Genomic DNA, 27593 nt, shown 5'->3' on the forward strand with positions numbered 1-27593 from the left:
GAAAATAGGATTTTACTGTTAAAGTTGGTTGAGGTGGAGCTATTTTTTTAAAAACTTTTTTTACAGGACTGCAACTAATGATTATTTTTTATTATGGATTCATCTGGTGATTATTTTATTGATTAATCGATTGATTGATTGATTGATTGATTGGACTATAAATTATTATATTATTATTAAAATGATTTGAAGATAATACAATTATTACAATGATTAATGGAAAAGCAGCAAATCCTCACATTTGTGAAGCTGGAACCATGACATTTGTTTGCATGAAAAATTACAAATGAGTATGATAATCATTTTAAAAGTCAAGAGGGATCTTCATCCTCACATTTTTACAGGAAGATGATGTCCAGAAAGCTTCATAAGTGTCAAAGTGTTGCTCTCATTAGTTTATTGTGTTAAACAGATCAGTTTCTAAGACAAAAATAAACTACGTGGAATTCAACAGCAGTTCAACAATAAACAGTACAGGAATCAGCAGACCAATTATAATAGCCCTTTACATTAATATGTTTTCTTATTGCTGGTTTACATTCAGATGTGGTAATATCAGACCACCACATTTATAAAAAGGGGCTGTTATTGCAAGTTTCCTCTGATATTGACATGTTACCATGTCACAGGAACACAAACGTTTTCTAACTTTCTAATCATACTGCAACATTTCATAAAAAACATATAAAAATATAAACTTGCACTAGAGCTGCTGGCTACTACAAAACCTGATAAAAAAAGATATAATTTAACAGCTGCCATCTAACTATGTTTAAAACACAACATACAGTACAAAACTTACAACTTAAGATGTAACATAGAACCCACAGATATTTTAAGGGTGGTATGTTACATTTCAAGTGTCATTTTCCAAATGGTATAGTTTTATTCGGAGGGCTCCACGGAGGAGGTGGACTGTCGTGGAGTATTGCTTGTATTCGTCTTTCTTCTCTTTGTCTCTTCTGTTCCAAATCTTTCCGTACCTGTTGGATCAATATTCAGAAATATTAACCCTTTCACATGCCTTCTGTAATATAGACAGCATATCACTTGTCCCACCACACTGCTACACATATGCGCATATACGCATATTGCTCTGTTTTCCTGGCAGCTTTGGGGCACTCAGATCACTGCCTGGTTTGTCTTATTCCAACCTACAGGCAGAAACTAAAACTTGTGGTTAAAACAGAGGAGAAACGAGGCGCCTGGGTAGCTCACCTAATAGAGCACATGGCCATATAGAGAGGTTTACTCCTCAATGCAGCGGCCGCGGGTTCGACTCAGACCTGCGGCCCTTTGCTGTATGTCATTCCCCCTCTCTCTCCCCTTTAAAGGTCTTCATCTGTCCTATAAAAATAAAGGCCTAAAATGCCCAAAAAAGAATCTTAACCAACAGTTAAGTATTGGACCAGCGACGCAAAGCATGTTTTGAATGCACCGATTGGAGTGTTTTGATGCTGCAACTGACTTGACACTGACATCTTACATTAGCTTTTCTGAAGAGATGTGTGTGCCTACCAAGACATTATGCACATACAATAATAACAAGCCATGGTTCACAGCCAGACCGCTTCGGCAGGCCAAGCAGAATGCCTATAGAAGAGGAGTTGCCCTGTACAAGCAGGCCAGAAACTCACACTCACTTACACAGAGGAGATCAGATGCATACATACTTACCTCCAGTATTCTATTTATTATTGTTATGTAATTGCCCTCTTTTTCTGTTTTTAAATTATTCATATATATGTAAGGTATATGGAAGTACTAGAAGCGTAGAGTCAAATTCCCTGTATGCAAAAGCATACTTGGTCAATAAAACGGATTATGATGCATTTGATATAAAGACTTCTTTGAGGACTGTCAGATCTCAGAAAACTGTCAGCATTATGGAAGAAATACCCCCCAAGAGTGAGTGAGACCATTTTTCTGGAAAACAAATAAAGAGCCACCACCTTTGATGCCCATTTATCACTGGCACCACAAGTAGTTCTACTTACCAACCAGTTTTCATACATCTCTAGAGCCATTTTATCTCTCTCTTCTTTCATATAGCGTTCCTCCTCTGCTTTATTTTGTATTTTTTCTTGCTCCTTCGTGAATTTTTCATGGAGAACATCTTTCTTTTTTTCACGCCTTAAACATTTTTAGAACAAAAAAAAGTAACAATAGTTTAGATGATAAAGATACAGGTGATGAAATGTGACTAAACATCAAGCTTTGGCTGCCATCTAGTGGTTGAACATTTTCACACCCAGATACAGAATGCTATTCGCCCCATGCAGCTATTTGAAATGCACTACTTTTATTTTGTAAAGGTTTAAATACTTACTTTCAGACCCCAATAAAATGTGTAGTAAAAAATGGACAGTAGGACAATTTTACAAACAATGTATGCAATCTAGCCATTCTAGCCACTAAATGACAGTAATGTGTGACGTTTGTTTTCTGGATAGAACAGCAGGCATTCAGAAAATGTGCCTCTAATGGTACAGCAGCTGTCAGACTGTATTGGCTCTACTGTTAAAGCCAGTGTTTGTTTCTGTTAAAAAGTAAATTTACACTCACCACTCAGAAAAAGCACATTTGCGGTCTCTCTTTTTTTCTTCCTCCTGTTTTTGTTTTCTAAACTGAAGCTTAATTTCAGCTTCTCTTTGTTTTCTGAACTTTTCTTTGAGTAGCTGATCATGCTCGAGTTTCCATTTTTCAAACACCTGCAATGTTTATAACATTACTCATTAATTTTACATCTTCCGACAGATTATTATAGCTTAGAATAAGAATAACGCACAATATATCAATCACTTTACCTGTTTAGCAGATTGCTTTTTTTCTTCTTTCTCTTCGATCGCTCTTTGCTCTTTTGTGATCATATCTTGCTTTTCTTTGGCTTTTGCTCTGAGACTCTCTGCTTTCTTTTCTTTCCAAGCCTGGTATGATGCAACAGCATCTTCCTTTTTAGCCACTTCATCCTGTTTTTTTTTTTTTTTGAAAGATAGCAAGCATCGTGCATATATGTTAAAATAACCAGTATATGTCTTTTATGGTGTTGTATAACAGCAATTTTACAAAACTGATTATTCACCCTTTTCTTTGTTTCTTTCAGGATTTCCTCTTTCTTCTTTCGTTGCATGTTCTCTTTTAACTTTTCCTTTTTCTTTTGAAGCCATTCCTGTTAGGAGTACATGTAAGTGGGCAGGGTTTTTAGTTGACAGAGAATGCACTGTAGAAAAAAGCCATCTACTGGCATGTTAAAAAAGAATCTGTGTGCAAAACACGTGTACATATTTGTTGTCCAGGTGCTGAGGAGAAAAAACATACTCAGATATCTGCCTGTCAAAACACTTTCATAAAATCTGTTATTATTAGGAAAAGTACAACGTTTTCAAGCCCAAATTGGCTCTTTAGGATCCATTCCTCTTTACCTCCTGATAATAATGTAATAAAATCTGAGGATAATATTGCAACATAGAAATTAACAATCACACTCTACTTCTGATAAGTATATTCTTTATATCTTATATACCTGTAATCAAATCAATATCAGTGTCTGAGTCTGAGCATACAATGGAGCTCCTCTAGATAGTACTGAGAAGAACTGCATTGGTTGCATATTGTCCTTCACCATAAAACACATAACAGGAAAAACGCTGTGAAGATTGGAGAACTGACGACTGTGAAGAACTTCAGCAATGTGGAGTCTTAACACAGGTTCATTATCACACTGACCTGGTAAATGGCAGCTCTGAGTGTATCTGCTGCTTGAGGCTGAGACTCCTGTAGTGAGACTTTACGATCCAGAAGTTTGAGAGATCCCAAATACTTTGATTCCACTTTTCCGGAGCACACACTCTGAGATCTCTGAGTGGTCTTAGAGTGAGAACTTGATGTCCTAATTTAAACAAAATGACGGTCAGTTAGGTTACTACCCTGTTCTATCCACAAAGCTTTAGAAGTATGTATTGTTGCAGCTTGTTTACAAACCTAGTATCAAAAGATTTTTCATGAACATGAGAGAGTTGATGTGAGTAATCTACTGAGTCTGCCTGAAAGAAGACAATGAACACATTTAAAAACACTAAAAATAATCTAAATAAAAGGCGAGCACATCTATCATGACACTATCACAGTCACACCTGATAATAAATGACTTACATTAAACTCTTCAAATGATGTGGAGTACTTTCTCTCCTGTTCTTTGCTGTCATCGGAAATAAAGCCATCTAAAACAAAAAATTAAACATTGAGAAGATTAATTAGCTCAAAATACAATACAGAAAATAATGTTATGGTTCTGAGGAAGCCAATGGTTACCTCTGGATCCAGAATCAATTGTGGACTTGGTGAAGAGCTGTGACTGCTCACTCTTACTTGAAGAGGATTTGCTGAGGCTGCATGAAACTGCGTGATCTCCTTCTGTCCACTTCGGTGAAACGACATAACAAACGTGCTACAATTAGATGTTTCAACTCAAAAATACTGAACAACCAAGTAATGATGCCTGCATGTGGACCACAGCTCCTTACAGCAATGTTGCTGGACATGTCAGTGGAGAGGGGAATGGATGCAGAGGAAGTCTGGGGCCTGCTTAGATCCTGAGATTCAGCATCTTCAGCTATCTTCTCTGCAGCTTGAAGGCTCAATCCAAGAGTCCTTTGCCTCGGTTTAGGCCTGGGTGGCTCCCTCTCTGTATCTGAATAATGACAGTTTGTGGAAATATAAATTCAAAACTCTGCAGGAAAATCTGACAAAAGTAACATGTGCCCTTATGGACTTATACATGGAGCACGTAAACAGACCTGCTGATGACACGTGTTTGAGGTCAGTTGCTGATAACTGGGGAGTCTGGGAGCTTTCTTCCAGAACAGAGTTGCTCTTCTCTTCGGGACCTGGAGTTTCCATCACACTGTTGTCAGACGATAAGGGCAATGGCATGTCCAGTAGAGTGTCATCTGATGTTTGGTATGACAGAGACTTACTTGAGCTCTCTCTTGTGATTTGAGGATCGGTAGACTCCACATCACTACTTTTAAATCGTAAGTTATCTTCACTGACATTTGTGGAGTGTTGTGAGGAAAATGAGTCATTATAATTGTTGTGTCGACGGGTGGAAGAGTCGGGTGGCTCGGTTTCACGAGACTCTGATGCTGTTGTGTCTCCCGATGGAGAGACGATTCTTTGGGTTTTCAGAAATGAAACTCTCTTCGTCCTACCGTTTTTGTCTTCATCGTCTGAAATCTCAAAGTCGTTGATTTTGGATTTGCTCTTCCCAGCCTTAAACGTACCAGCCCTCTTTTTTTTTTTGAGAAGTTCATTTAAAAAATCTGTGATATGAAAGAAAATGGCAAGTAAGTGACAAGATAGGACTTACCATTAACAATCTAAACTCTAAGTCAACTTAGTAGCTTTTTCTGGAGCTTTCAACTGCATCTTAGCATCCATGTATATATATATTTAAACCTGATGTAAAACCTGATGTTATTTAACACAGCCAATTACATAAAATAGGCTACTGTTACAATATATTATACACAGGACAAAGTGGTCCTGGAATTGGCGATATTAGGCTTGGTGCTTTTTTTTCAGTAAGTTACATTTGTACTACACTTGAAGTGGCAGAACCTGGACGTTTCAACCATTTATCTGTTACTTTTAGCTGCATGCTTTAACGTCTCTGCTCTTTTGTTAACTAGTTTTAATGCACTCTTAGCGCATGATGCATTTTATTTCTTCATATAAGATGAGCGAGGAAGGATACTGCAATAAGGCTACAACTATCATTAGACACAGATAAAGGTGATATATCACCTTTATCTGTGTCTAATGATAGTCGATATATCGACTACAATTACAAGCAAAGGCACTAAGGAGACCTACATCTTGAGGATATGGCGCACAACCCAGTCTTAACAAGATATTCGGATGGTCTGCCATCTTACCATCTTCATCGTCATTGAAGTCATCAGAGTACGAGTATCGATCTGTTTTTGTTTTGCTTGCCCTGGCGGAGACAGCAGCCTGAAGTTCATCCTGCAACGACACCATCTCAGATTAGATAAGATTACCTTATTGTCCACCTCAGTGGACATTTGTCTTTGGCTTCTCCCAAGTAAAGGTACATACAATACACATAACACAACACAACATTAAAAACAATGAAAATGGCGTTATATGCATAGTAACATGACACTTAATAACGGCTGTCCGTTTAACTAGCTAGCTAACTAGCATAATCTAACTACTATTCTCTCATTTGGTAGGACTGCATACAATAAAGCTTTTACCTGAAATGTTGTTCTTCTCGATGTTTTCGGGCTTTTCGTGTAAGCCAGCGTACTGAACTGCTGATTTGTCATTCTGAAAACTATAAACAGTTTCCTCTAGCTAATCGCCTTCATTGACATTAGCATGCAAGCTAACTAGGTAGTGTTCGCTAAGTTCACTGTAACACTAATAAGTAGCTAGCTACTAAGCCTCCTGTGCTAGTTAATTGTTATAATATATAGATTCTATTACAGCTACATTACCATTTACTAAGTAAATACCATACACCTAGCTAGTTATAAATGGTACAACCTTAAGGCACACTGACATAATGCTAGCTAGCTACGCTAGCTACAGTGGGCTAACTGACTTGTTGATGGTAACCCTGGGAAACGTAGAGTACAGTTTCACCACTGCGCATGCTCAGAAGATTACTCAGTACAACACACAGGACACGTTCTTCTGTTTAATGGAAAATTCATGATTTTTACATTTTGGTATTACAATCGAGGTGCTTGCTCACATTGAAAATTAATTAATGGATTTTCCATAAAACTATTTATATACTGTAAGATAGAAGAACTAAAATCCCATATGAAGAGGTGTGTCCTGTGTGTCCAGTGTAGTGTTACCTTTTGGTATTAAATATGAGTCACTGGGTCACATTACATGGAAATTATCTTAAATTCTTCATAAAAATGTTTTTATAAATAAAAATAACATGTAAACAGAATTGTTATGTTGCTGGGCAAGTGCAGTTTCATGTGTAACAAAGCTTCAGTTTTTTAAATACACAAACATATATAGGCTACATACATGCATACATATGATGTATATCTGCCTTAGTGAATGCAGGAATGTACAAGCTTAAAACAAAACACAGCCAGGCAGTAAGATTGAATTATTTTATTTTTTTGTTTTGTTATAGGAAAAGTGCATAGTTGAAGCCCTTTTTCTTTTAGACAGAAACAGTGCATATCAAGGTCTCCTGTGGTACCAGATAGTTCACTTGTTCATCTCAAAAATCTAGCATGGCTTCCCCCTTAATTATATACAACTATGGTTTACTTAACTGTTCCCTTCCTTATATATCCTCCCTGCCATCCCCCAAGCAAGTCTAGAAAGATGTAGTAAAGAAATATTTAGAGGACATTCGCTGATATGGCAATTAAGAGCTAGCCACTGAAGACTGTTGGGATGTACTCAGCCCAAAGTTGTTACAGATCATATCCAGGTTCTGAACTCTTACACCATGTTTAAGAAAGACACGTATCCATGTAATTTTCTGATATCACAAGTACCCTAGAACATAATCCAAGGCCAAGATACACTTTAATAGCCTTGTTGCCATGACAGGGGCACGACAAAGATATGGTCATTGACTGAAAAAAAACAAACAGGAAACCCTCCATCATGTTCCGCTATCCAATAGCCAACAATAGACATACATATAAAAAAAAAATACCACATACAGTATTATAATGTTCCATTTTTCTTGAGATTGTATGAAAGGGTTGATTCTCTTCTATAACTTTGAGGCTGTAGTTTGTGGTGCTGTTGAAATATCCACCCACATTTACACATAGTTAAGGAACAAAAGACATTCACCACTATAATGTTCTGCATTAGAGGTTTCTATTTTTCTGTTCACTAATTACACCTCTGGTGTAAACCACGAAAATGAGACATGACAAAAACTTCCACTGCAGATCATTTCCTTGTCCTTTTATCTCAAATTTAAAAAAGAAATGAGCTCAACTATTGCTGTTCTTTCTCAAGAAACTGTTCTCTAAATTAGCACTGAGACCAAAACTTAAAATTCACATTGGCACTGTTTGAAAATGCACCCTTTCTTGCTCCTTTCCTTTTAATTGGTTTGAAGTTGCAGAAGTAGAAACTTTAGATTGCTCCCATTATTCACACACTGCTGCAAAAAGAACAGGCCCTCACCTCCACCTCATTTAGACAGTTGAATCAGTAAAACACACCTTCATAAGGAAACAACATACCACAACAAAAGTGCTAATAAAGTATGATTATCTGCTACAAATTGAGTATACCATTCAATTTTTTTTCTTTTAACTACAAAACAATTACAGTACACGGAATCATTTCAATATGATTAAATGCTTGCGCTGAGTATATTGTATTACAATGACCACACTTAATACACCCTATCTGTATGCTTGCAATTCAGTTCATTTCAGTTATGTGATACAAGTTTGAAGCGCCAAAACAGACCCATAAGATCCGTCACTGCTGTCTTAAATCATTTATACTACAGTAACCAACAGTTACTTAAAAGGACAGACATGTTCAAATCAGACTATTTGCTGGAGTATGTAATCTAATTAAGGACTGGATGTAAACATAAGATGAAATCACTGCATTAAAATCAATATGCCATGTTATTGTAATTCTAATTTATTTCATTAATGACATTGCTGGTTTAAATTAAAACATGTGGTATGACATCATTACTGGCACCGTTTAGAGCTGTAACTTTGGAAAGAGAGGAATGTTTCGGAGAGTCTGAAGAAACCGCCACCCTTCATTATAACTTAGCAAGCACTCGAACAACAATATAACTAATACTCCTTTTTCCACCAACGCATATTACACATTCCTTCATTTTGGGTTCATGTAACTGGCGACCAGTCAGCACCAGAGCTCAGATCAGGGTTTCAGAACAATGCCACGCCTTCTGATTAAAGACTTACGTACTGATACATCAACATGCTGATACTGTTAGCCAATATTATCAGTCAAAATGGGAGATCTGCAGATATCCGAAACATTTTTTATAACTTTCATTCAAGTTTTGTATTTGTGGAGAAAATGTGTTTCCATGTATGGTTATTAAATTTCCCACAAACTTTTCTGATTTTTTCACTGTAAAATATCCTGCCTCAGTCTTTATCTTTGTCAAAAATAACCAATACTTGCCCAATGTTGAATGTTTATGTAAAAATAAAAAAAAATGACATAACTTGAAATATCATATCTGTATTGGGCTCATTATTCCAGTAGCAGTTGAGCTCTAGAAACAAGAATAATAGACCGATTAAAACACAATGGCATTGAAATAGGAGTAAAGCAAAAGATATTTGAATGAAGGGGAGATGTTTTTGAGATGGCGCTGTCCTGGTCACAGTCACTGTCTAAAGCTTGATTTATGGTTCTGCGGAGGCTCCACGCAGAGCTTTCGCCGTAGCCTACGTTAAGTGGCCTGATGTTTATACTTGTGTGCTGGTGTGTGTGCGTCGAGCCGGCATGTGTGTGTGTGGGGAGTGGGTGGTAGAGCGAGGGAGAAAGTGAAGGCGATTAGCTTCAGAGCGAGTACTGACTCTAGAGTCATAGTGAGAGAAACAAACAAAGTGCTTTCTGACCAACGTGGGAAATCTGGAGCAGTAAAAGTTAACCCTCTCCTTGATTCCGTGTGGTTTATGGAGAAGGAGAACCAGGAAATGAGTCGGGGGAAATGCAACGCTACAAAGCCACGGCTGAGCAACGTACGTTCGAGAGGTGCACGTCAGGCTATGGCGTAGGGTCCGGCGTAGGTTTGTGTCTACACGTACCTACATACGTAGCAACGGCGTAGATTTTACGCAGAAGTATAAATCAAGCTTCACTGTGCAGCTCCAGTCAGAGTAGGTGGGTGAGTGCTGCTACTCTCCACTGCTAGTCAATAGGGGGTGCTGGAGGCTCTCTTCCATCGCTCTGCAAAACAAGACAAGGAAAAATACACGACACGTTACAGTGAAAAGTTTTCATCAAATGGGGACTAAATTTTATTTCAGTAAATCACCACAAAGACAAATTGTGTCTTATTCAGTATCTTACTTTTATGTCGTGATTCATTGTCATGGTAAACGAAGGCAGAGCAGTACTGAACCTACACCTATAAAATGTCATTGTTATGTGGCCGGGTTGGCTCAGTTGGTAGAGCAGGCGTACATATACATAGAGGTTTATGCCTTGACGCAGAGGTCCAGGGTTAGAGTCCGACCTGTGACGATTTCCTGCAAGTCTTCCCCCTCTCTCTCTCCCCCCTTTCTCACGTAGCTGTCCTGTCCATTTAAAAATGGAAAAGCCCAAAATATATAATTTTTTTTGTGTAGGCTGAGTGTGAACAATACTGACATTGTGGGGTCCAGTAGGTTTGCCTGTGGGACGGGAACCCCTGAGACTGGATGGGCGCAACAGGAACAGGAGCAGAGCCAGCACCGCCCATCCCATCAGAACCATGGGGAGGGTCAGGTCACCTCCTCCGCTGACTGGCCCACTGGGACCTGGCACTTAAAACAAACACATATTTGCACTTCACATATGTAACCTACACTAATGTTTCTGATTCGAGAACATGATATAACACATTATGAAAAAACACAAGGTCTAATGTGGTCATACATACATTCCTGAGGGCAGTCTGTGTCTGTGCAGTAGGACTGAGATTGCCTGAGCTGAAAGAGAAATTACAGGAGGAACAAGGTAGATTTAAAAAAGGGGCTGTACTCGACATTCAGAACATTAATATAGCAGCGACCGTATATTTTTTTTATGTAAAGACATAGTGGAGTAATGGGGTCCTGGAGCAGAGATTGAAATCACACTCCCTCTGTGTGTGTTGTAATCCGAGCTTCTCTGTCCTTTATATTGATAGCCGGTCTGGCCGTGCATGCATTTTAGTGCATGTGGCTGTGAAAAAACATAGTTATTTCACGTATTGGGGAAATGGTCTGTGAAAGCCATGTAGAGGCATTCCCAGCCCGCTGTCCCCCCCCCACCCCCAGTATTGCGAGTACAGCCCCTTTAATACAAAGAGAATATGACTGACTTATTTACCCTGGTGTCCACTGCTCTCTCTCATCTAGGAAGAGAGAAAATACAGGAAGTCTAAACACTCTGCTAACACTCTGCTAATAAAACATAAACTTTAAGAGTTATTTACACTAGGCATACAGACAAATGACCCACTGCAGCTTACGGTTTTCCAACCGCACATATTCATAAATGGATGGTGCCTGTCTCATAAAATATACTGTACAGTTCTAAATGGCTAACACTGTGTAAATTATTTTGTTTTTTTGGACAACACCGTTTCTGCTGCCAGACAAATCACAAACCCCCAGGGTGGTTTTAAGTTCTGGCCAACTGCAGCTCGCCATGCAAGTTACACCTGTGCACAAAGAGCCAATGAGGTCACCGGAAAACTGACAACATAATTACAAGCTTTATTCTTTCTTTAAAAAGTAGTTTCTCTCAATAATTTTGACCTCATCTTTTTCAACACACCTTCCATCAAGAAGGGTCAGAGAATATTTACAAGAACAATGCAAATGTGACAGCACACATTGCAACAGAATGAAACGTCTCTGTGTGGCAGAACTGACTCAAGATAAACACTGAGCAGGAACCAGGATATGTTGGCTCATGTTCAGTCGGCAGCTTTTCATTTCCTTCTCTCTGGCTGAGACTTTCATTTACTTGCTAGTTGTTTATAACATTAATCTCTTTGCCTCCTTCTCTCAACTTTGGTGGCAGGAGATATTTTTACTTCACACTGCATACTTGAAATATTTTGACCTGTCCCTGCACTTACACTCTGTTATAAGTCTGACACTTATCAGTCACACTTACTCAGTTCCATGACTTACCAGGTTGATTAGGCGCCTCATAGCATGCTCATGGGTGCAGATGCACTCACAAGGGTCAAAACCTCCCTCTGCCATTTCTCACCAGATGGTGTCCACCCCTGGAACAAAATGAAAGTACTGTATGCAAGACGTACATTTACAAGTGAAAGAAACCTAATGCTCCCTCTTGTCAGCGCTGTGCTCTATTGTTGTTTCACAGGCACGCAGATTAGAGGGAGGAGACTGCTCAGTTAACGACAGTCAGCAGACTCTGTGGCTGTATTATCTTGCTGCATGTAATGTAGGTCTTTGTCAACAGTGACGGCTATTTTCTCTGTATTTATATTTGCACCTTCAAAGGAAATGCCCCATATGCTGCCAGCTAAAAGTTTTTAAACACTACATGTTATTGCATTTTTGCGCTGCAGCGATGTAACTTCACAGTAAAGCTAGTAAAAAAATAAAAAGTGAACTGAGAAATTATTGAGACATTATTTTATTGAAAAGAAAAAAAAAAAACTCTAATTCGACCTTTATTAACAACATAATGGATATGTTTTATTAGTTGATTCTGGTGCCATCCATGCATTTCTGAAATGTAAATTCTGAAGTGGTTTAACTTTACCACCTATCATGACGGGAGGCTGGTGTCAGCTCAAGATGGAGTGAAAGCAAGCAATTATTACTCTGAGGAATAAAGATGGTTTTTCATAATTTGCCAACAAAAACTTATTATTCCTCTATCGTACTGATGGAAAACCTACAGACAATGCATGCATCAGTTGTTAGACAAATATACAGTCAAATGCACAGATGTCTGCAACAGGTGCCTAATCAACGTTATCTGGGTCTATACCACTATACTGCATTTTTGAGACTTATAACATCATTGATATTTGGTTGACTGAATTCCTCTCCCTTTCTTTGTCGTAATTTTTTTTTTTTATTAACATACACAAGGATTTTGAATTCAAAAATTTTTAAATAATAGTGACCAGGATATGTTCAATGTTTGTCAAACTCTGACCATAATACACTCCATCTAATACCTACATATAAGACTGTTTTGAAGAGCAGTAAACCACTAACTAAGACAGTGACTGTACGGTCTAAAGACAGTATAGAGACACTGAAGGGCTCATTTCTCTGTACAGACTGGGACATTTTCCATGGTTTGGGTATTGATGAGGCCACTGACACTATTACGGATTATATTAAATTCTGTGAGGATTGTGTGGCCACCAAGAAGGTTATTACAATCTACCCTAACAACAAGCCATACATCACCAGAGAGTTAAAGGACTGTATCAACCGGGAAAAAAATGGCCTTTAGAAATCATGATAGGATGGGGTTGAAATCAGTTCAAAGGGAGCTTAATCAGTTATTAAGGGATGCAAGAAGGAAACATAGGGATGTAATTGAACATAATTTTGCCTCTATAGACTCTAAAAAACTTTGGGTCTCCATGAAATTACAAGTTACAAATATGACAACACATAGAAAGGGCCTCATAACATATGATGAGCAGAGTAAAGCAGATGAATTTAATGATTTCTTTCTGAGATTTGATACACAGGACTACTCTTTGGAATGTAATAATGTACTACAGTCATTTACAACTGACCCCTGTCCTAGGTTAATAGTTGATCCCTTCAAAATTCAGTCACTTTTCAGCCATGTATGTAAAAAGAAATCTGCAGGCCCGGATGGCATCTCTGCTTTTCTCCTCAAGACCTTTGCTGCAGAGCTAACCCCTGCATAATGCCCTGTGTTTCAGAGGTCTGACGAGTCCCATCTGGTTCCTGCTCTCTGGAAAAAATCTAACATTATTCCCATTCCAAAGAAACCCTGTCCTACAGAAAACAATGATTATAGACTGGTGGCTTTAACTTCTGTTGTTATGAAATGTTTTGAATTTCTGAAGTCAACACTGAACTAGATCCACTCCAGTTTGCTTATAGGCAGGGGAGGAGTACAGATGATGCAATTAATAGCATCACCCACCTAACTCTTAAGCACCTGGAGGATCCCAAAGCCTATGCACGCCTTCTGTTCATTGATTTCAGTTCTGCTTTTAATACATTACGGCCTCATCTGCTCTTACAGAAAATGACTCAGATGAATGTTGATCTTCTATTATAAAATGGTTTTATTCTTTTTTAAACAGATAGAACCCAAAATGTTAGGATTAACGACTCGCTTTCTGTATCAAAATGCATCAGTACAGGTGCACCTCAGGGTTGCGTAAGTTTGCCGTTCCTTTTCACCCTTTATACTAACCACTGTACTAATAGTCTCCCGGGTAACCTGTTTTTTAAATTTTCTGACGACACTGCCATTCTTAGTCCGCATCATCAGAACTCAGATCCATCACTGTACTTCACGGAGGTCAACAATTTTGTTCTGTGGTGTGACAAGAACCATCTCACCATTAACATTCAAAAAACTGAGGAGATGGTGTTTGACCCTCGGTCGGTGGGGGATCATACCCCTTTGTCCATTCATAGGGAGGATATCAAACTGGTCACTTCTTATAGGTATCTGGGCATCCACCTGGATAACCTTTTAAGCTGGAGTGACCACGTAGATTATGTATGTTCCCGTTTACAGCAAAGACTGTATTTCTTACGCAGACTAAGGGTGTTTGGTGTCAGCCAGAACATCATGTTTTTATTTTATCAGGCAGTGATAGAGAGTGTTATGATGTATGGGATGACGGCGTGGTTCGGCAATCTCTCCACACAGTCCAAATCAAAGTTGCAGCACCTGGTACAGACTGCTATGAAGGTGATGGGGAGGACCTTCAGTCCATCTATGAGTGGTCTGTACTTAGGCAGGCGCGGAGAGTATTGTTGGACCTGTCCCACATCCTTCAAACGGAATACGAGCTCCTGCCTTCTGGCAGAAGGTACAGAATCCCTAAAACTAAATTGAACCGTTTTAAATACTCCTTCGTACCAGTTTCCATCAAAATTTTAAATCAAAATTTTAAATAGATTTGTAATAGATAGGCCTGAAAAGTGTGCAATAACCCGGTGTTCTGCATTTTATTTATTTTTTTATTTCTGTGTGTATGTAGCCTATGTGTATGTTTTTTAGTGGTTATTTGTATTTTTACGTGTATCTATTGTCTGTAATGGCAGCTACTACTATGCACTACTCACTTTTGAGTCCATGACAGATTTCCCCTAGGGGACAATAAAGTATATTCTATTCTATTCTAAATACAGAGTTGAAAAAAATTATATATAATTTGGGTTTAATGTATGGTTATGGGTCTTTCCAGTTTTTGTCTTGGCATCTTATGTTGTCTTTTTGCACATTATGTTGTTGACTGGCTTGTTTTAGCCACCCCTTCCCAGACACTACACGTTACATCAGCGAACATCCTGGACTATATACCTGACAATTGCACATATTATATACGCTGAACTTTTGCACATTCCCTCAAACATTTTGCACACCCTGCACGGAACCATACCGCGTTCTACAAGGGTTGATATTGTTTTTTAAAATGATTTACATTGTATGTGTTATGGGGGACGGGGGCTGCAAAAAGGAGTAAAGTATATTTGTTAATGTTTCCATTTTGTGTCTTTCTTAATAAAAAGAATTATCCAAAAAAACATAAATTTTCTTATTGTAAAACAGTTATATTGTACATAATTGTTAGGTTATCGTGTCTTGTATACATTCTTTATTGTAATATACATATTATTTATTATTAATATATTTATGTTATTGTCTGTTGCAGTATTTTGTTTTGTTTATTTCCATAACACGTTTTGTATCTAATCACCAAGGCAAATTCCTTGTTAAGTGTTACTTACTTGGCAATACATCTTTTTACATCGATTTTGATTCTGAACTCCATTCAAGGGCAGCTACCATCACTGTTTATTAACCAACCCCTTGAGTTTTTACAATTACATAATATTGCTTGAACTAATTTAGCTAACGTTCGACTAGCTCCTTGCTAACCTAGCCAGCCAACCCACAGAAAACTCACAGCGTTGTCTTTTTTCCGACTGTTAATAATGACATATGATTAGAGACAGACGTCACAGCAAATGGCTTTAAAACACGACTTACTTGATCAGTGTAGATGTTGAGAAAACGTTAGATGTCTTTAGAGGGCCTGGGCTGCACCGCTGCAGCACTTGTTCCCCACAGAAACCATTAAATAGCAGACATGTCAACCTACCGTCTGTGTTTTGTTTGGTGAACGTGAGCCAACCTTCTTCACGACAGACATCCGGGAACTGGGGGGGAGGGGGCTGTAGACCATACTGTAGACACGCACAGTGCGATTTAAACATCTCTTATTGGTCCAGACATTTAATGGGCGGGCATTTGAGCCAATCACACTAGGAAACGACAGAAACGACTGGATAGTAAACAAACAGTCCGGCTGCCTATCACCATACAGAGGCAGAAGGTACAACATCTGTACAGTTGTGTAACCAAATATACAGTGCTGGAATGTAACTCAAATACTGTACTCAAAAAGTACAATACCTTAACATTGTACTTGAATATTTCCGTTAAAAGCTACTTTCCACCATATACAACATTCTGGTAATCCATCACTAATATTTATTTTCCAATGATATAATATATTAAAATATAACACTAAGTAAGAGGGGCCATTCTGCTGCATAATGTATATTTTGACTTTGACATCAGTAAGATTTTGAATGCAGGACTATGACTTATTACTTACAGATTCTTTTTTCATCACAGCCTTGCTATTTTCACTTTGGTTATATATACTTATTCCGCCACTGTGCCAATATATAAATATATAATAAGATAATAAGATTTTTTTTTTTACTAAGAGTTTATTACATTAAACTTTAGTCACACATGTTTTCCCATCAGCTGGCTGTAATTACTTCATATTTATCTGATGGAATAGAAAACTAAAAATTAAAAGTAAGAAGTGGTAATAAAAGTAAAAAGTAAAAGTTCAACATTTTACTTGAGTTGAAGTACAAAAGTATCATCAGCCTTTCAAAGTGTTTTTTTATATTACATTGTTAGATCATTATTACTGATGAATAAATGTGTAAGTAGCATTTTAATGTTGTATCTTGTCAAAAAGATAATTCTGTTGGTAGGTTGTATCATATTTTATAAACTTTATAGATGTTTTGTATGTAAAATCGGCAAAATACCAACTAGCTGTCAGATAAGTGAAGTGGAGTAAAAGGTTCAACAATACGTTGGGTAAATCCAAATACTTGTCACTCTGTCAAGGGAGAACCTGACAACTTTTATTTCAGTACTTATACCCCACTTAATAAAACATGAAAGCAACTTAAATGGAAGTTGATATCTAAGCCATGAAAGCAGTTGAGCTGTCAGTTGAAGTGTAAGTGATGAAAACAGCTGAACGTTCAGATGAAATTTGAAATGTCATTTGAGTGAAATTAAAAGCGCCAGAGACAGATGAAGTGTCAGTTAGTACGTAAGATCCCCATGATACATCACAGTCAGATGTAAAATTCTGTAGGTGAATGACCAGTGCTAGAAATCCGATGTGTTCAGCACATGATGAGAAATGTCCTGAAGGCAAGTTTGAAAAGAACATAACCACATGTAGCCTACCAGAGCGCATGAATAAAACTTCCAGTTTCTACTCCATTTAGCTGCACTATGTGTGTGTGTGTGTGTGTGTGTGTGTGTGTGTGTGAGAGAGTGTGAGTGAGTGTGAGTGAGTGTGAGTGTGAGTGTGAGTGTGTGTGTGTGTGTGTGTGTGTGTGAGAGAGAGAGAGAGAGAGAGAGAGAGAGAGAGAGGCCCCGGATGTGGCCTCAAGGCAGCAGCAGCAGTTCAGCAGACACAGCCATGGCTAACATCGCGGTCCAAAGGATCAAGCGGGAGTTCAAAGAAGTTCTCAAAAGCGAAGAGGTGCGGTAACGTTGCTGGCTCTTTTGTTTATTTTGATTCATCTCCTTGTTGTTACTGTTTGAACTTAATTTAAATGTAAAGTGTCTGTAGCCGCTATGACAGACACCAACATGATCTAACGTCAGGTCCCAGTCCTGTGTTGCAGCAGGTCAGGCCTTACGTTAAACAGCAGAACTTCAGCTAGCTTTAGCTTGATGTCAGTCTCTAGTCCAACCTCTCCTGTTGTATCAGGTGGGTGTGTTCAGGAAACACCGGGGATTCAGCTTTTTTTTAACTGACAGGCCCTCTGTTTCTAACAAACAATACCGCATACCTTTGGTTAATTACATAACTAAAATAGCACTCGCCTCATACAAGGTACCGTAACGTTAAGGCTAGCTAGGTGTTTACTAACCTGAACTAGCTAGCTAGTTACTGACACTCGGGGTTAGCAGCTTTTAGCTTGCTCGTTGTTTTGACATCTCATTCACTGTTAGCATTAGCTAGCCTGTGGTGTTATGATACAACGTTCACCAACTTATCACAATTATTAAACGTTAACCAACTGTAGGTTTCAAGAGGGAAGGGTTGCGGTCATTTTAAAGTGTGTATTTTGTCATGCTGCTACCTGTCAAGTCTTGTTATTGTGGGTTTGTAGTTATGACAACTTTTGCTAGCTTAGCCCTAGTGGTATGCTATGTTGCTCCTGTGGAACAAGCCAATTTAGATTTTTGTAGAAAATCTGTTGTGCCTTTAACAGCCAACATTTGTTTGACAAATGTAATCCTCATAGAGCAATTGGTTTACGTGTGTATGCATATGTATGTACCTGTGTTTATTTATATATATATATATATATATATATATATATATATATATATATATATATATATACACACATTTTTTTTTTTTTAAATATAAAAACTCATATCTGTACATAGTAGTCAAATGTTTACCTTGTTCTGCTTTGTTGTCCTTGTTTTTAGCAGTATTTCTATGTGTACTTTCAAAGCCATAAAAAGCCAGAATCAAATTCCCTGTATGTGTTCACACTTACTTGGACATGAAAGCTGATTCTGATTTGTTTTTAAAAGGATGTGGTTTCATACTTGACAGATACATGTCAAGACACAGACTGAGAGCTGTGATTCTTTGGAACACCAGGGTAACTCATTGTGTCCCTCTCATTTGTCCCAACCCATAGACTAGTAAAAACCAGATAAAAGTAGATTTGGTGGATGAGAACTTCACAGAGCTGAGGGGGGAGATAGCAGGTCCTCCAGATACACCATATGAAGGTATTCTATTGTCACAGATCTGCATTCCACTCATACTGACATAATATTTGCTACAAGACTTTAATGTTATGATTTCTTATGCTGTTGTTTTCCTTTCTTTCCAAGGTGGCAGATATCAGCTTGAAATAAAAATCCCAGAAACCTATCCTTTTAACCCGCCAAAGGTATGTGCTTTAGTTGCTCCCAACTGTTACTTGCTGCATGTCCTTTACTACCCACCCCCCCTCTATCTCTCTTGAGTGCATTCATTTACATATACATTATATCTGCTAGATATAGATAGATAGATAGATAGATAGATAGATAGATAGATAATCCAAAAATCCTAATCAGAATTATTTTGAGATAATGATTATTTAACACAACTACTTTCTACTCTGCTACTTCATGCATTTTATTGAACTTTAAAAAAAAGAACTTGTATTTTTAACAGTGGATCTTCTTGAACTTATTTTTTTTTTAAAAGCTAAATATTTAGCATTTATATATATATATATATATATATATATATATATATATATATATATATATATATATATATATATATATATATATGTGTATATATATATATATATATATATATATATATGTGTGTATATATATATATATATATATATATATATGTGTGTGTGTATATATATATATATATATATATGTGTGTGTGTGTGTGTGTGTGTGTGTGTGTGTGTATATATATGTATGTATGTATATATACAAATTTATACATATTGGACTAAAATAAATTAGATCAAATATGTTATAGTGCACTGCCACAACCCACTGAAAACTCAAAATATATATATATATATATATATATATATATATATATATATATATATATATATATATAATAAATAAATAGTTTGGTAAACTGTAATTAACATATTCAAGTCAGTAACTCAGCGAAAACAGGCAAAATCATCCTGCTGTAAAGAAAAGAGTGCGCTGGATTTATAACGTAAGATAGAACAAAAGCATCATTATGACGAAGCGGAATGTGGCACAATAATTGTTTATCTCGATTATCTTGTTTTCATAACCATTGAAAGGCAAAATCGTAATTGAAAATAACATTTGATTAACTGCCCAGCCCTAATGCACACTGTCATCCTGGTTAGCATCATAGTTTCGGAGTAAACGTATTCTTGTTTAAAAAACTTTGATATGCTCTTAATTTGGTTTCAAGGAACCTGAAGATGCTAGCTAAAGTACTCTAATGTGGCTCGTAAACCCCGTATTCCGGTTTCCGATCACTGTCTGCCATGTGCACAGTTGTGCCCTCTACTCTGGTCCCATAGTAGTTTGTTAATAAAAAGAATAGAGTGAGAATCTGCATGCTAAAATGAAAGAGAAAGTCTAAAAGCAAAAACTAGAGTTTCTGAGCTGTTGAGGAATTGGAGACACACAATTAGAAACCTGGATACTGTTAGACTCATAAAGGGAACTGAATCTTGATATCTCATGTAAACATTATATTTCAAATGTACGGGTGATAGCCATAAAATCGTCTATCACAGTTATTTTATTATTTTCATTGCAATATTGATATATATGGGGATATAATAAGAAAGGAATGTCTGTTTTTGGCTTCTCCTGTGAATTAAATACCTGATGAATGAAGTGTTTTTTCTTATTGATTGCAAGTTGTATAACAAATCCAATATTGCCATAAAGCAGTTCTGCTCATTGCTTTGTAACATTGCAACACCCAGAGATGGTAAAGTGACAAACTGTATGACAAAATGTACCTAAATAGGATCTCAAGACCAGGATACAAATGTGCTTGTAAATGTACCCATTGTAACCTACACTTGCCCCCTTTTTCTCTGTATTCAAACCATTTGTATCCAGATAACCTCTCACACCTGTCTTTCTTAGGTGCGTTTCATTTCTAAGATCTGGCACCCTAATATCAGTTCTGTGACAGGAGCAATATGTCTGGACATTTTAAAAGACCAGTGGTGAGTGAGACGTACCTGAACCTTGTGAGCTACCATACTCAATGTTCCAGTGTGTCTCCTCCATCTCGAACTCCCTCCGTTTACCTGCTCCAACTTTGAATGTGTCTCCCCCAGGGCAGCTGCTATGACCCTGCGGACGGTGTTGTTGTCTCTACAGGCTCTCCTCGCTGCAGCAGAACCAGATGATCCACAGGATGCAGTAGTAGCAAACCAGGTGAGAAAGGTGTTTGAGTCGGTCTCTCTCTCTCCGGTCACTGTTTGCTGAATCCTTTTATGTTTGACCTCACTGAGCTTTGTCTCTGCATCCTCAGTACAAGCAGAACCCAGAAATGTTCAAACAGACGGCAAGGCTGTGGTCTCACGTCTATGCAGGCGCTCCTATCTCCAGTCCCGACTACACACGCAAAATAGACAAACTCTGTGCCATGGGCTTTGATAAGGTCAGAACCACTAACTGTTATTGTTGTACCATAACATTTATATATTGAACAAAGCATTGAGTGGTACAGGAGATTTTTTGGGGAGGGTTTATTTCATAGTTAAACTGAAACAGTAAGGTAGACTAATCGAAAATTAGAAAATTAATGGGCAACAATTCTGATAATTGTTGGAGGCCATTTTCTTGTTTCCAGCTCCTTGAATGTAAATATTTTAGGATAGTTTTTTTTTTTTTTTTTTTTTTTTAGTCTTCTGTGTTAATACACTGAATATCTTCAGCTTTTGGATGGTTGGGCCGATGAAACGGCACATTTGGATATGTAAACTTGGACGCAAGGAACTTCTGATTAGCATTTTTTTTATTACTGTATTTCTACTTTTTATAGACTAAACAGAAATAGACCATTATTAATCAATAATGGAAGTAGTCAGAATTTTAAGTTGCTGCCTTATTTGACAGCATGTTTGTCAGGGGTTGTGTAGTCTCACTGTAGTAATGTCAAAGGATGTACTCTTAACAAGGCACAATTTATTCAAACCTAATGACCATGGAAAGAATTGATTTCATTTTTGTTTTCTGAAAAAAGCTGCTCAAGGGGTTGACATATTTGATGTTCATCATAGTATACTTTAAAATCACTTGCTTTTTATTAACTTGATGTTGCTTAATGACACACGCATCACAATACTGTTTTAATCCTCCTCGCGTACAGAATGCAGTAATAGCGGCCTTGTCTTCAAAATCCTGGGATGTGGAAACGGCGACGGAGTTGCTCCTCAGCAACTAAACGCCAGGTGTGAGGATCCCAAACTCCCTTCATCATAGCATCAGCTCCTCCCTGGCATCCATTCCACCATTGCCTTTTGTTACACAGAAAACCCCCCCACCTTCCCCCCATTCGCCACAGCAGTCTGAGCCTTCTTTTATAACAAGTTTGTTTGCTACAAACTCAACAACAGTAGCGCCGCAATCGCCAATATGCACAACACCCTGTTGCCTGTCTGACCCCCATCTGTCCATTACGCTGTCTTTTCTTCCACTAAGTCAAACTGTGTATCCTCGAAATAAGCCACCAAAAGCTTTCAATCATTCATCTTGTCTTCTATGCTCTTTATTCATATTGGCTCTGAAACCTTTTCTTTTTTGCAAATTTCTGTTCCTAATATTGCAAAGAATCAAATAACTGCCATTTCCTGGTAGATTGTCCAGGGTGAAATGTGAAGGAAATCTGCATACAGCTCTCAGTAAATCACCATTTACTCCCTGCTTAGACCTTATGTCAGATTATTCTCTTTTATGGACATTTGATAATATAAAGGTCTAGCTGGATTAAATGTACTCGACTGGATAGTGTTCTGCAATGAACAGTGTAATGGATTGTTCCTGAACAGTTTATCATAGACGCTTCAATCACCTGCAGAGTTTTTCTCTCTCTGCAGAATTAGAAAAGATTACCCAAACATCCTCAAAGAAGAAAAAAACGTTATCTGTAAATAGATGTGTGTAAATTTGAAAATACAATGGGATTACACTTTTTTTTTTTTTTTTTCTTCTTACATGGCATTTTAAAACAAATTATTTTAAATATAAACTATGCCTAGTTTACAATTATATGGAGATATGTTTTTTAATGCTTCTGTGATCCATGAGAAATCCCTGTTTTTTTTTTTCTTTTTAAGATTGTTGTTTAGGGATGATACAGCCACAATCCTGGCCCTAATGGGACAGGAGGTGACAGCCAGCTCAGGCCCTTACATCCAACCTTTTCTCGTCCTTGCATGTTCTATGCTGCCTTTTTATTTGGCCAAATTATGTGGTGATGGGGGGGGGGGGGTGTTTGGTTCAACCTCCCTTCAGACTTGTGGAACTCGCGAGAGTCTTTCTAGTTTGTGGAAAGAGAAAGATATCTGTAGTGAACCAAAGCCTTTTCTGTTGAGCATGTTGCTGGGAAATATTCTCTTCTGCTCTGAACAGATCCACCTGGCACCAACAGGGGACACACCTCAAGAAGAAATGAGTGATTCGGAATGTCATTAAGGATTTTGAGTTCAAAGTGCTGTTTTTATTTATTTATTTTTTTCTAAACTGATTTCAGAGCAATCATTCTCAACCATAGGCACGTTGCATTCAACCACTGGTTAAGGGATCTGCTCACCCTTTCAGTCCTGATGTTGATCATTAAGAGGGGGAGCTTTATCAGAATCCCTGATCCAATCCAGCAGTACGCAATCAAAACTTTGGCCATATATAGAGGGGTATAGGTGACTTCCTATATTACCAAACATGCTTTACTAAACAGCCAAATAAAATACTCATTGAGGTTGTCTATGAACAATGTCTAATGATTAGTAAGAGGCTGGAACTCCTCTGAAGCAGATAGCAGGCCTGCACAGTGTTTTGATTTGAGGTACACAGACTGTAAAGAAATGCTTCATATATGGAGAAGTGGGGTGTTGATGAATCCTTACACATGGCCTTTAAAATAAAAAATAAAAATCTTCCTTTTGCTTGTCCTCCAGCCTGACTCACATCAAGATGTTGGCTGCAAATTACATTTGCTGCCACTAGGGTGCGTCTAGATTACTAGGCTAGCATATTGCAGTATTACAGTTATCGTGCACATTGTCCACAGATGGTGAAGTTTAACAGCCAGAGCCCCAAAAAGAAAAGTTCATAGTCAAAAGTAGAAGGCACACGCCATCTCCTTCACTTGTAAATAGTCCAGTTCTTGATAAAGAGCCTTCTCATTTTCACTGGAGTGCACCATTGATGGCTGGATCTATATTTTGTAAGAAAAATGAAAAGTGGCCCCCCTCCTCCCCAGTGTTCTCACTATGTACAATATTGCACGATGACGAAGCATAGAATAAGGGGCTGTTGCATCTCAGTTTTTCCATTTGGATTGAGACTTATTTTCCTCTTTTGTTTCCTTGGAAGCGAGCATCAGCAGTATTAAAGCATGGTTATTTATTGTGACAGTGTCATGTTTCTTTGATAAAAAAAAAAAGTGGAAAATCTCGTTTGCTTTTGTCAGGTCTTTTGGCTTCTGAAAACTACACCTCAAACACGGTGATCAAGACAAATGCACTGCATGGTAACATCTAAAAGCATTTATTTTCTGGAAAAAAAAATTAAATATGATCATGAGAATAGGCATACTTTAACTACATCAAAATTAAGTTGTCAACACAGCCCGCAAGGTTTCCACTCACCCAATGCTTAAAAGCAGGATTTACCCAGCAAAATAACTGACAAAAGTACAAAAAATATTTAATTGTAATAGATGAACACATACTTGTGCAGTAATATATCATTTATGAATTCCAAGGGGAAGTATTGTTTCATACTTCAGCAGTAAAAAAACAAAGGTAATTCACCCAGCTGGATGTCAGAGCCCCAGACCAGTCTCGGCGAGCTTGGAGCACGGTATCCAAACAAATGTTTGACAGCTTAAATTTGTCCATTAACACGCTGGAAATAAATCAAAAGGCCTTTAAAACCATTACAGGTGGCAGTTAAAAGGCCACAGAGAGTTTCTACTGGGCCTTGTGATGCTATAAACAAGCTAAAGCATCTCAACATACCAAAGTTAGAAACCTAAACATACCAAAGTTTATAAAATTTTGGTGTCGGTACATCTGCTAAATGCACAAATCTTATGCTATGATGTTCCATATTACAGCCATTTTCAGCAATTTTTTCCGCAAACGGTCTTGGATATTAAAAAAAAACATTTAACTGCAATGGGTATTTACAAAATACAACTGTGTAAGTAAAACAGGCAAGCTCAAAGTAAAAAAAATATTGTGCAACAGAGACATAAGGAGGAAGAGGTCAGGAGACATACAGTAGGATTTTTCCCAGGGAATTTAATAAGCAACAATCAGAACCAGATTAAAATGTTTGTAAAATGTCCATCCTGTTTTTTTTTTTTTTTTTGTTTTAAAAACTGCTCCACAAAAGAAGCAAAGAGCAACAAACACAAAGAAAAAAATAACATGTTTTTTTTGAGTAAGACCTACATACAATGAGCTTCAAATCAAGACTATAAAGGTATTTAAAACCTTCTAGGATGTCAGTGGTTTGTGTGTGTGTGTGTGTGTGTGTGTGTACGTGTGTGTGTTTTAGGAAAGGTCCATAATGTGTCCAGGAGAGCTTTAGAGTCAGAGGAGCGTGTACGTAGGGTCGAGGAGCAATGAGGAAGAGTCTGACCCGTTCTCTACAGTCTTGATTTCACCTTCACCGGTCTCCTTTTTACCTGAAAGACAACAAAGTTTGGACTCAGTGCCAGCCCAGTTGACTCTTGGCTCTTTATTCGTCGCAGACCCTAACCCTATTTTATTTTTCTAATTGAATGGTCTGTGTCCGAAGGAGTGAGAGTTGCCAACGAGCTGCAGCTCGGGGAAAGTACAGCTGGCATATTTTCACCTCTTAATCTGTGAATTCAAGATTTATTTAGACCAAACCAGAGTCGGTGATTGTTGGAACAGGTACATTTTTATTTTATTACTGTCCCATTTGAATGAAGTGTTGTTTAACTAAAAAAAAAAAAAAAAAAAGCTAAGAGAGCTTAGTGAACTTGCCAATGGTGTGCAATGCATCCTAGTGGAGCTGCAACAATTAATCGATTAGTTGTCAACTTTTAAATTAATCGCCAACTATTTTGTTATCGATTGGTCGGTTTGAGTACATTTTTTTAAGACAAAAGTAAAAGTTCTTTGATTCCAGCTTGTTAAAAATGTGAATATCTTCTAGTTTCTTCTCTCCTCTGTGACAGTAAACTGAATATCTTTGATTTGTGGACAAAAGACCTTTGAGGACGTCATTTTGGGCAATTGGGAAACACTGATCCACATTTTTCACAATTTTCTGACATTTTATAGACCAAACAACTAATCGATTAATCGAGAAAATAATCAATAGATTAATTGACTATGAAAATAATCGTTACTTGCAGCCCTACATCCTAGTACATATGCACAGCTGCCACGGCCCCATATGCAGAATAACTTGCTTTCTCAGTCAATATAGCACACACTGGGGAATTTATTTCTTCAATGGACTACAAATACCATCAGTACTGATTGGACATAAACATTAAAAAGGTGGCAAATTTTCCCTTTGACAAATGAGTGACATGGTAGAAAAGCAAGACCTAAAACACTGTGGTGTTTAGAGACATCCTGGGTTAAACCAACTCACTGCCAGCCCACTGTTGGGCTCTCCCTGCCTGCCAGAAGGAACTCCTCTCCTTGTAGACTTGGTATCTCCCTGGCTAAATGGGTCGGACCAGGCTGCACAGCTGCTCTGCCCTTGCTTGAGGGGGTATCCCTCCCTGTCATTCCTGCCACAGATAACCCCCTCCGGGCTGGACTCCAGCTCTAGCTCAGTGTCGCCCTCGCTGCCCAGGAGGAGGGCGACTGTCCCTACAGCTCTCCCTGACTCCTCTTCAGGCTCCCACTTTCTCGCTTTTTCCTTCTCTGTGCTCACATGCGACCACCTGAAGAGAAAACGGTTGACATCTGAAAGACGATGGGATTTTTGTGCAATCTCAGGGTTAGGTTCATTAGCTTTTCGGTGAAACGGACACAAACTGGGAATACAAAGTTAAACGCACCACCGTCAACCCTTTTCATCATTTATCTGCCAAACGATAAGCTAAGCTACGGAGGTAATGGTGCGTTCTTTTTGTCCACCGAAGTCGATCTACGAGTTGTTTTGCGGAGTTACAAACCGGAAGTTGCAAAAAGAACGCCCCCGAGGTCGTATATATACACGACTCGAGGACCCCGAGTTCACTTTCAAAGATGGCTACGTCGTGCATCACACGTAGTAAACATTGTGGTTTTCTACAATTTTAAGCACTTTTGTCTTTGTTGTAACCAAATGAATAAGTCGTACACATAGCACTGTATACTGTTACCTATAGGCATGTCGCTACAGTCTTATTAGGAGTTAAATACCGCCTAATTAGTTATTTTGTAGCTTGTGCAGCTGAAATTGGCTAAAGATGCTCGGTTGCTATATGACAACAATGGCTTTAAGCAGAGTCTTGAGCAGAAAGAGCAAAACGTAATTTTCATGTATCAAACTGTGAAATATATTTG

At 38.0% G+C, this 27593-nt stretch overlaps 4 protein-coding genes across 9 annotated transcripts in view; 1 reads left to right on the plus strand and 3 right to left on the minus strand.

Annotated features, from left to right (window-relative positions):
• Window positions 1-402: 402 nt before the first annotated feature.
• map9 (microtubule-associated protein 9) lies at window positions 403-6645 on the minus strand. 2 transcript variants are annotated; one of them, XM_028602454.1, is made up of 14 exons: window positions 6282-6645; window positions 5937-6027; window positions 4977-5321; window positions 4797-4886; window positions 4524-4690; window positions 4312-4420; window positions 4153-4220; window positions 3982-4043; window positions 3727-3889; window positions 3083-3169; window positions 2808-2969; window positions 2566-2711; window positions 1998-2133; window positions 403-983 (listed from the first exon to the last, which is right to left on the minus strand). In XM_028602454.1, exons 1-14 carry the CDS (start codon window positions 6351-6353, stop codon window positions 864-866), a joined length of 1818 nt encoding a protein of 605 aa, XP_028458255.1. In that variant the 5' UTR covers window positions 6354-6645; the 3' UTR covers window positions 403-863. The 2 variants fall into 2 exon arrangements, with proteins under 2 accessions (XP_028458255.1, XP_028458250.1); XM_028602449.1 differs by having other exon boundaries at window positions 4797-5321.
• Window positions 6646-9677: 3032 nt separating this feature from the next.
• Window positions 9678-16182, minus strand: smim14 (small integral membrane protein 14). 2 transcript variants are annotated; one of them, XM_028606098.1, is made up of 5 exons: window positions 16103-16182; window positions 11919-12016; window positions 10676-10724; window positions 10405-10559; window positions 9678-9981 (listed from the first exon to the last, which is right to left on the minus strand). In XM_028606098.1, the coding sequence occupies exons 2-5, from the start codon at window positions 11991-11993 to the stop codon at window positions 9943-9945; spliced, it is 318 nt and encodes a 105-aa protein (XP_028461899.1). In that variant the 5' UTR covers window positions 11994-12016; window positions 16103-16182; the 3' UTR covers window positions 9678-9942. The 2 variants fall into 2 exon arrangements, with proteins under 2 accessions (XP_028461899.1, XP_028461898.1); XM_028606097.1 differs by having other exon boundaries at window positions 15991-16160.
• A 1501-nt stretch (window positions 16183-17683) lies between these two features.
• ube2kb (ubiquitin-conjugating enzyme E2Kb (UBC1 homolog, yeast)) lies at window positions 17684-24462 on the plus strand. Its single transcript, XM_028591510.1, has 7 exons — window positions 17684-17809; window positions 18993-19086; window positions 19192-19250; window positions 20965-21047; window positions 21162-21261; window positions 21359-21487; window positions 22199-24462. Exons 1-7 carry the CDS (start codon window positions 17705-17707, stop codon window positions 22271-22273), a joined length of 645 nt encoding a protein of 214 aa, XP_028447311.1. The 5' UTR covers window positions 17684-17704; the 3' UTR covers window positions 22274-24462.
• An 873-nt stretch (window positions 24463-25335) lies between these two features.
• The window catches only part of pds5a (PDS5 cohesin associated factor A), a 32899-nt gene continuing 30641 nt past the window's right edge, over window positions 25336-27593 (minus strand). For 3 of the 4 annotated variants that reach the window (XM_028591477.1, XM_028591484.1, XM_028591492.1), the window contains exons 33-34: window positions 26689-26986; window positions 25336-25744 (exon numbers count right to left, since the gene is read on the minus strand). In XM_028591477.1, the coding sequence (XP_028447278.1) occupies window positions 25706-25744; window positions 26689-26986 (337 nt within the window). In that variant the 3' untranslated portion in view covers window positions 25336-25705. The remainder of the gene's footprint in view (window positions 25745-26688; window positions 26987-27593) is intronic. The other variant, XM_028591500.1, reaches the window with a different exon arrangement.

Source organism: Perca flavescens, chromosome 2, assembly GCF_004354835.1.
Source record: "Perca flavescens isolate YP-PL-M2 chromosome 2, PFLA_1.0, whole genome shotgun sequence".
Lineage (NCBI taxonomy): Eukaryota > Metazoa > Chordata > Actinopteri > Perciformes > Percidae > Perca > Perca flavescens.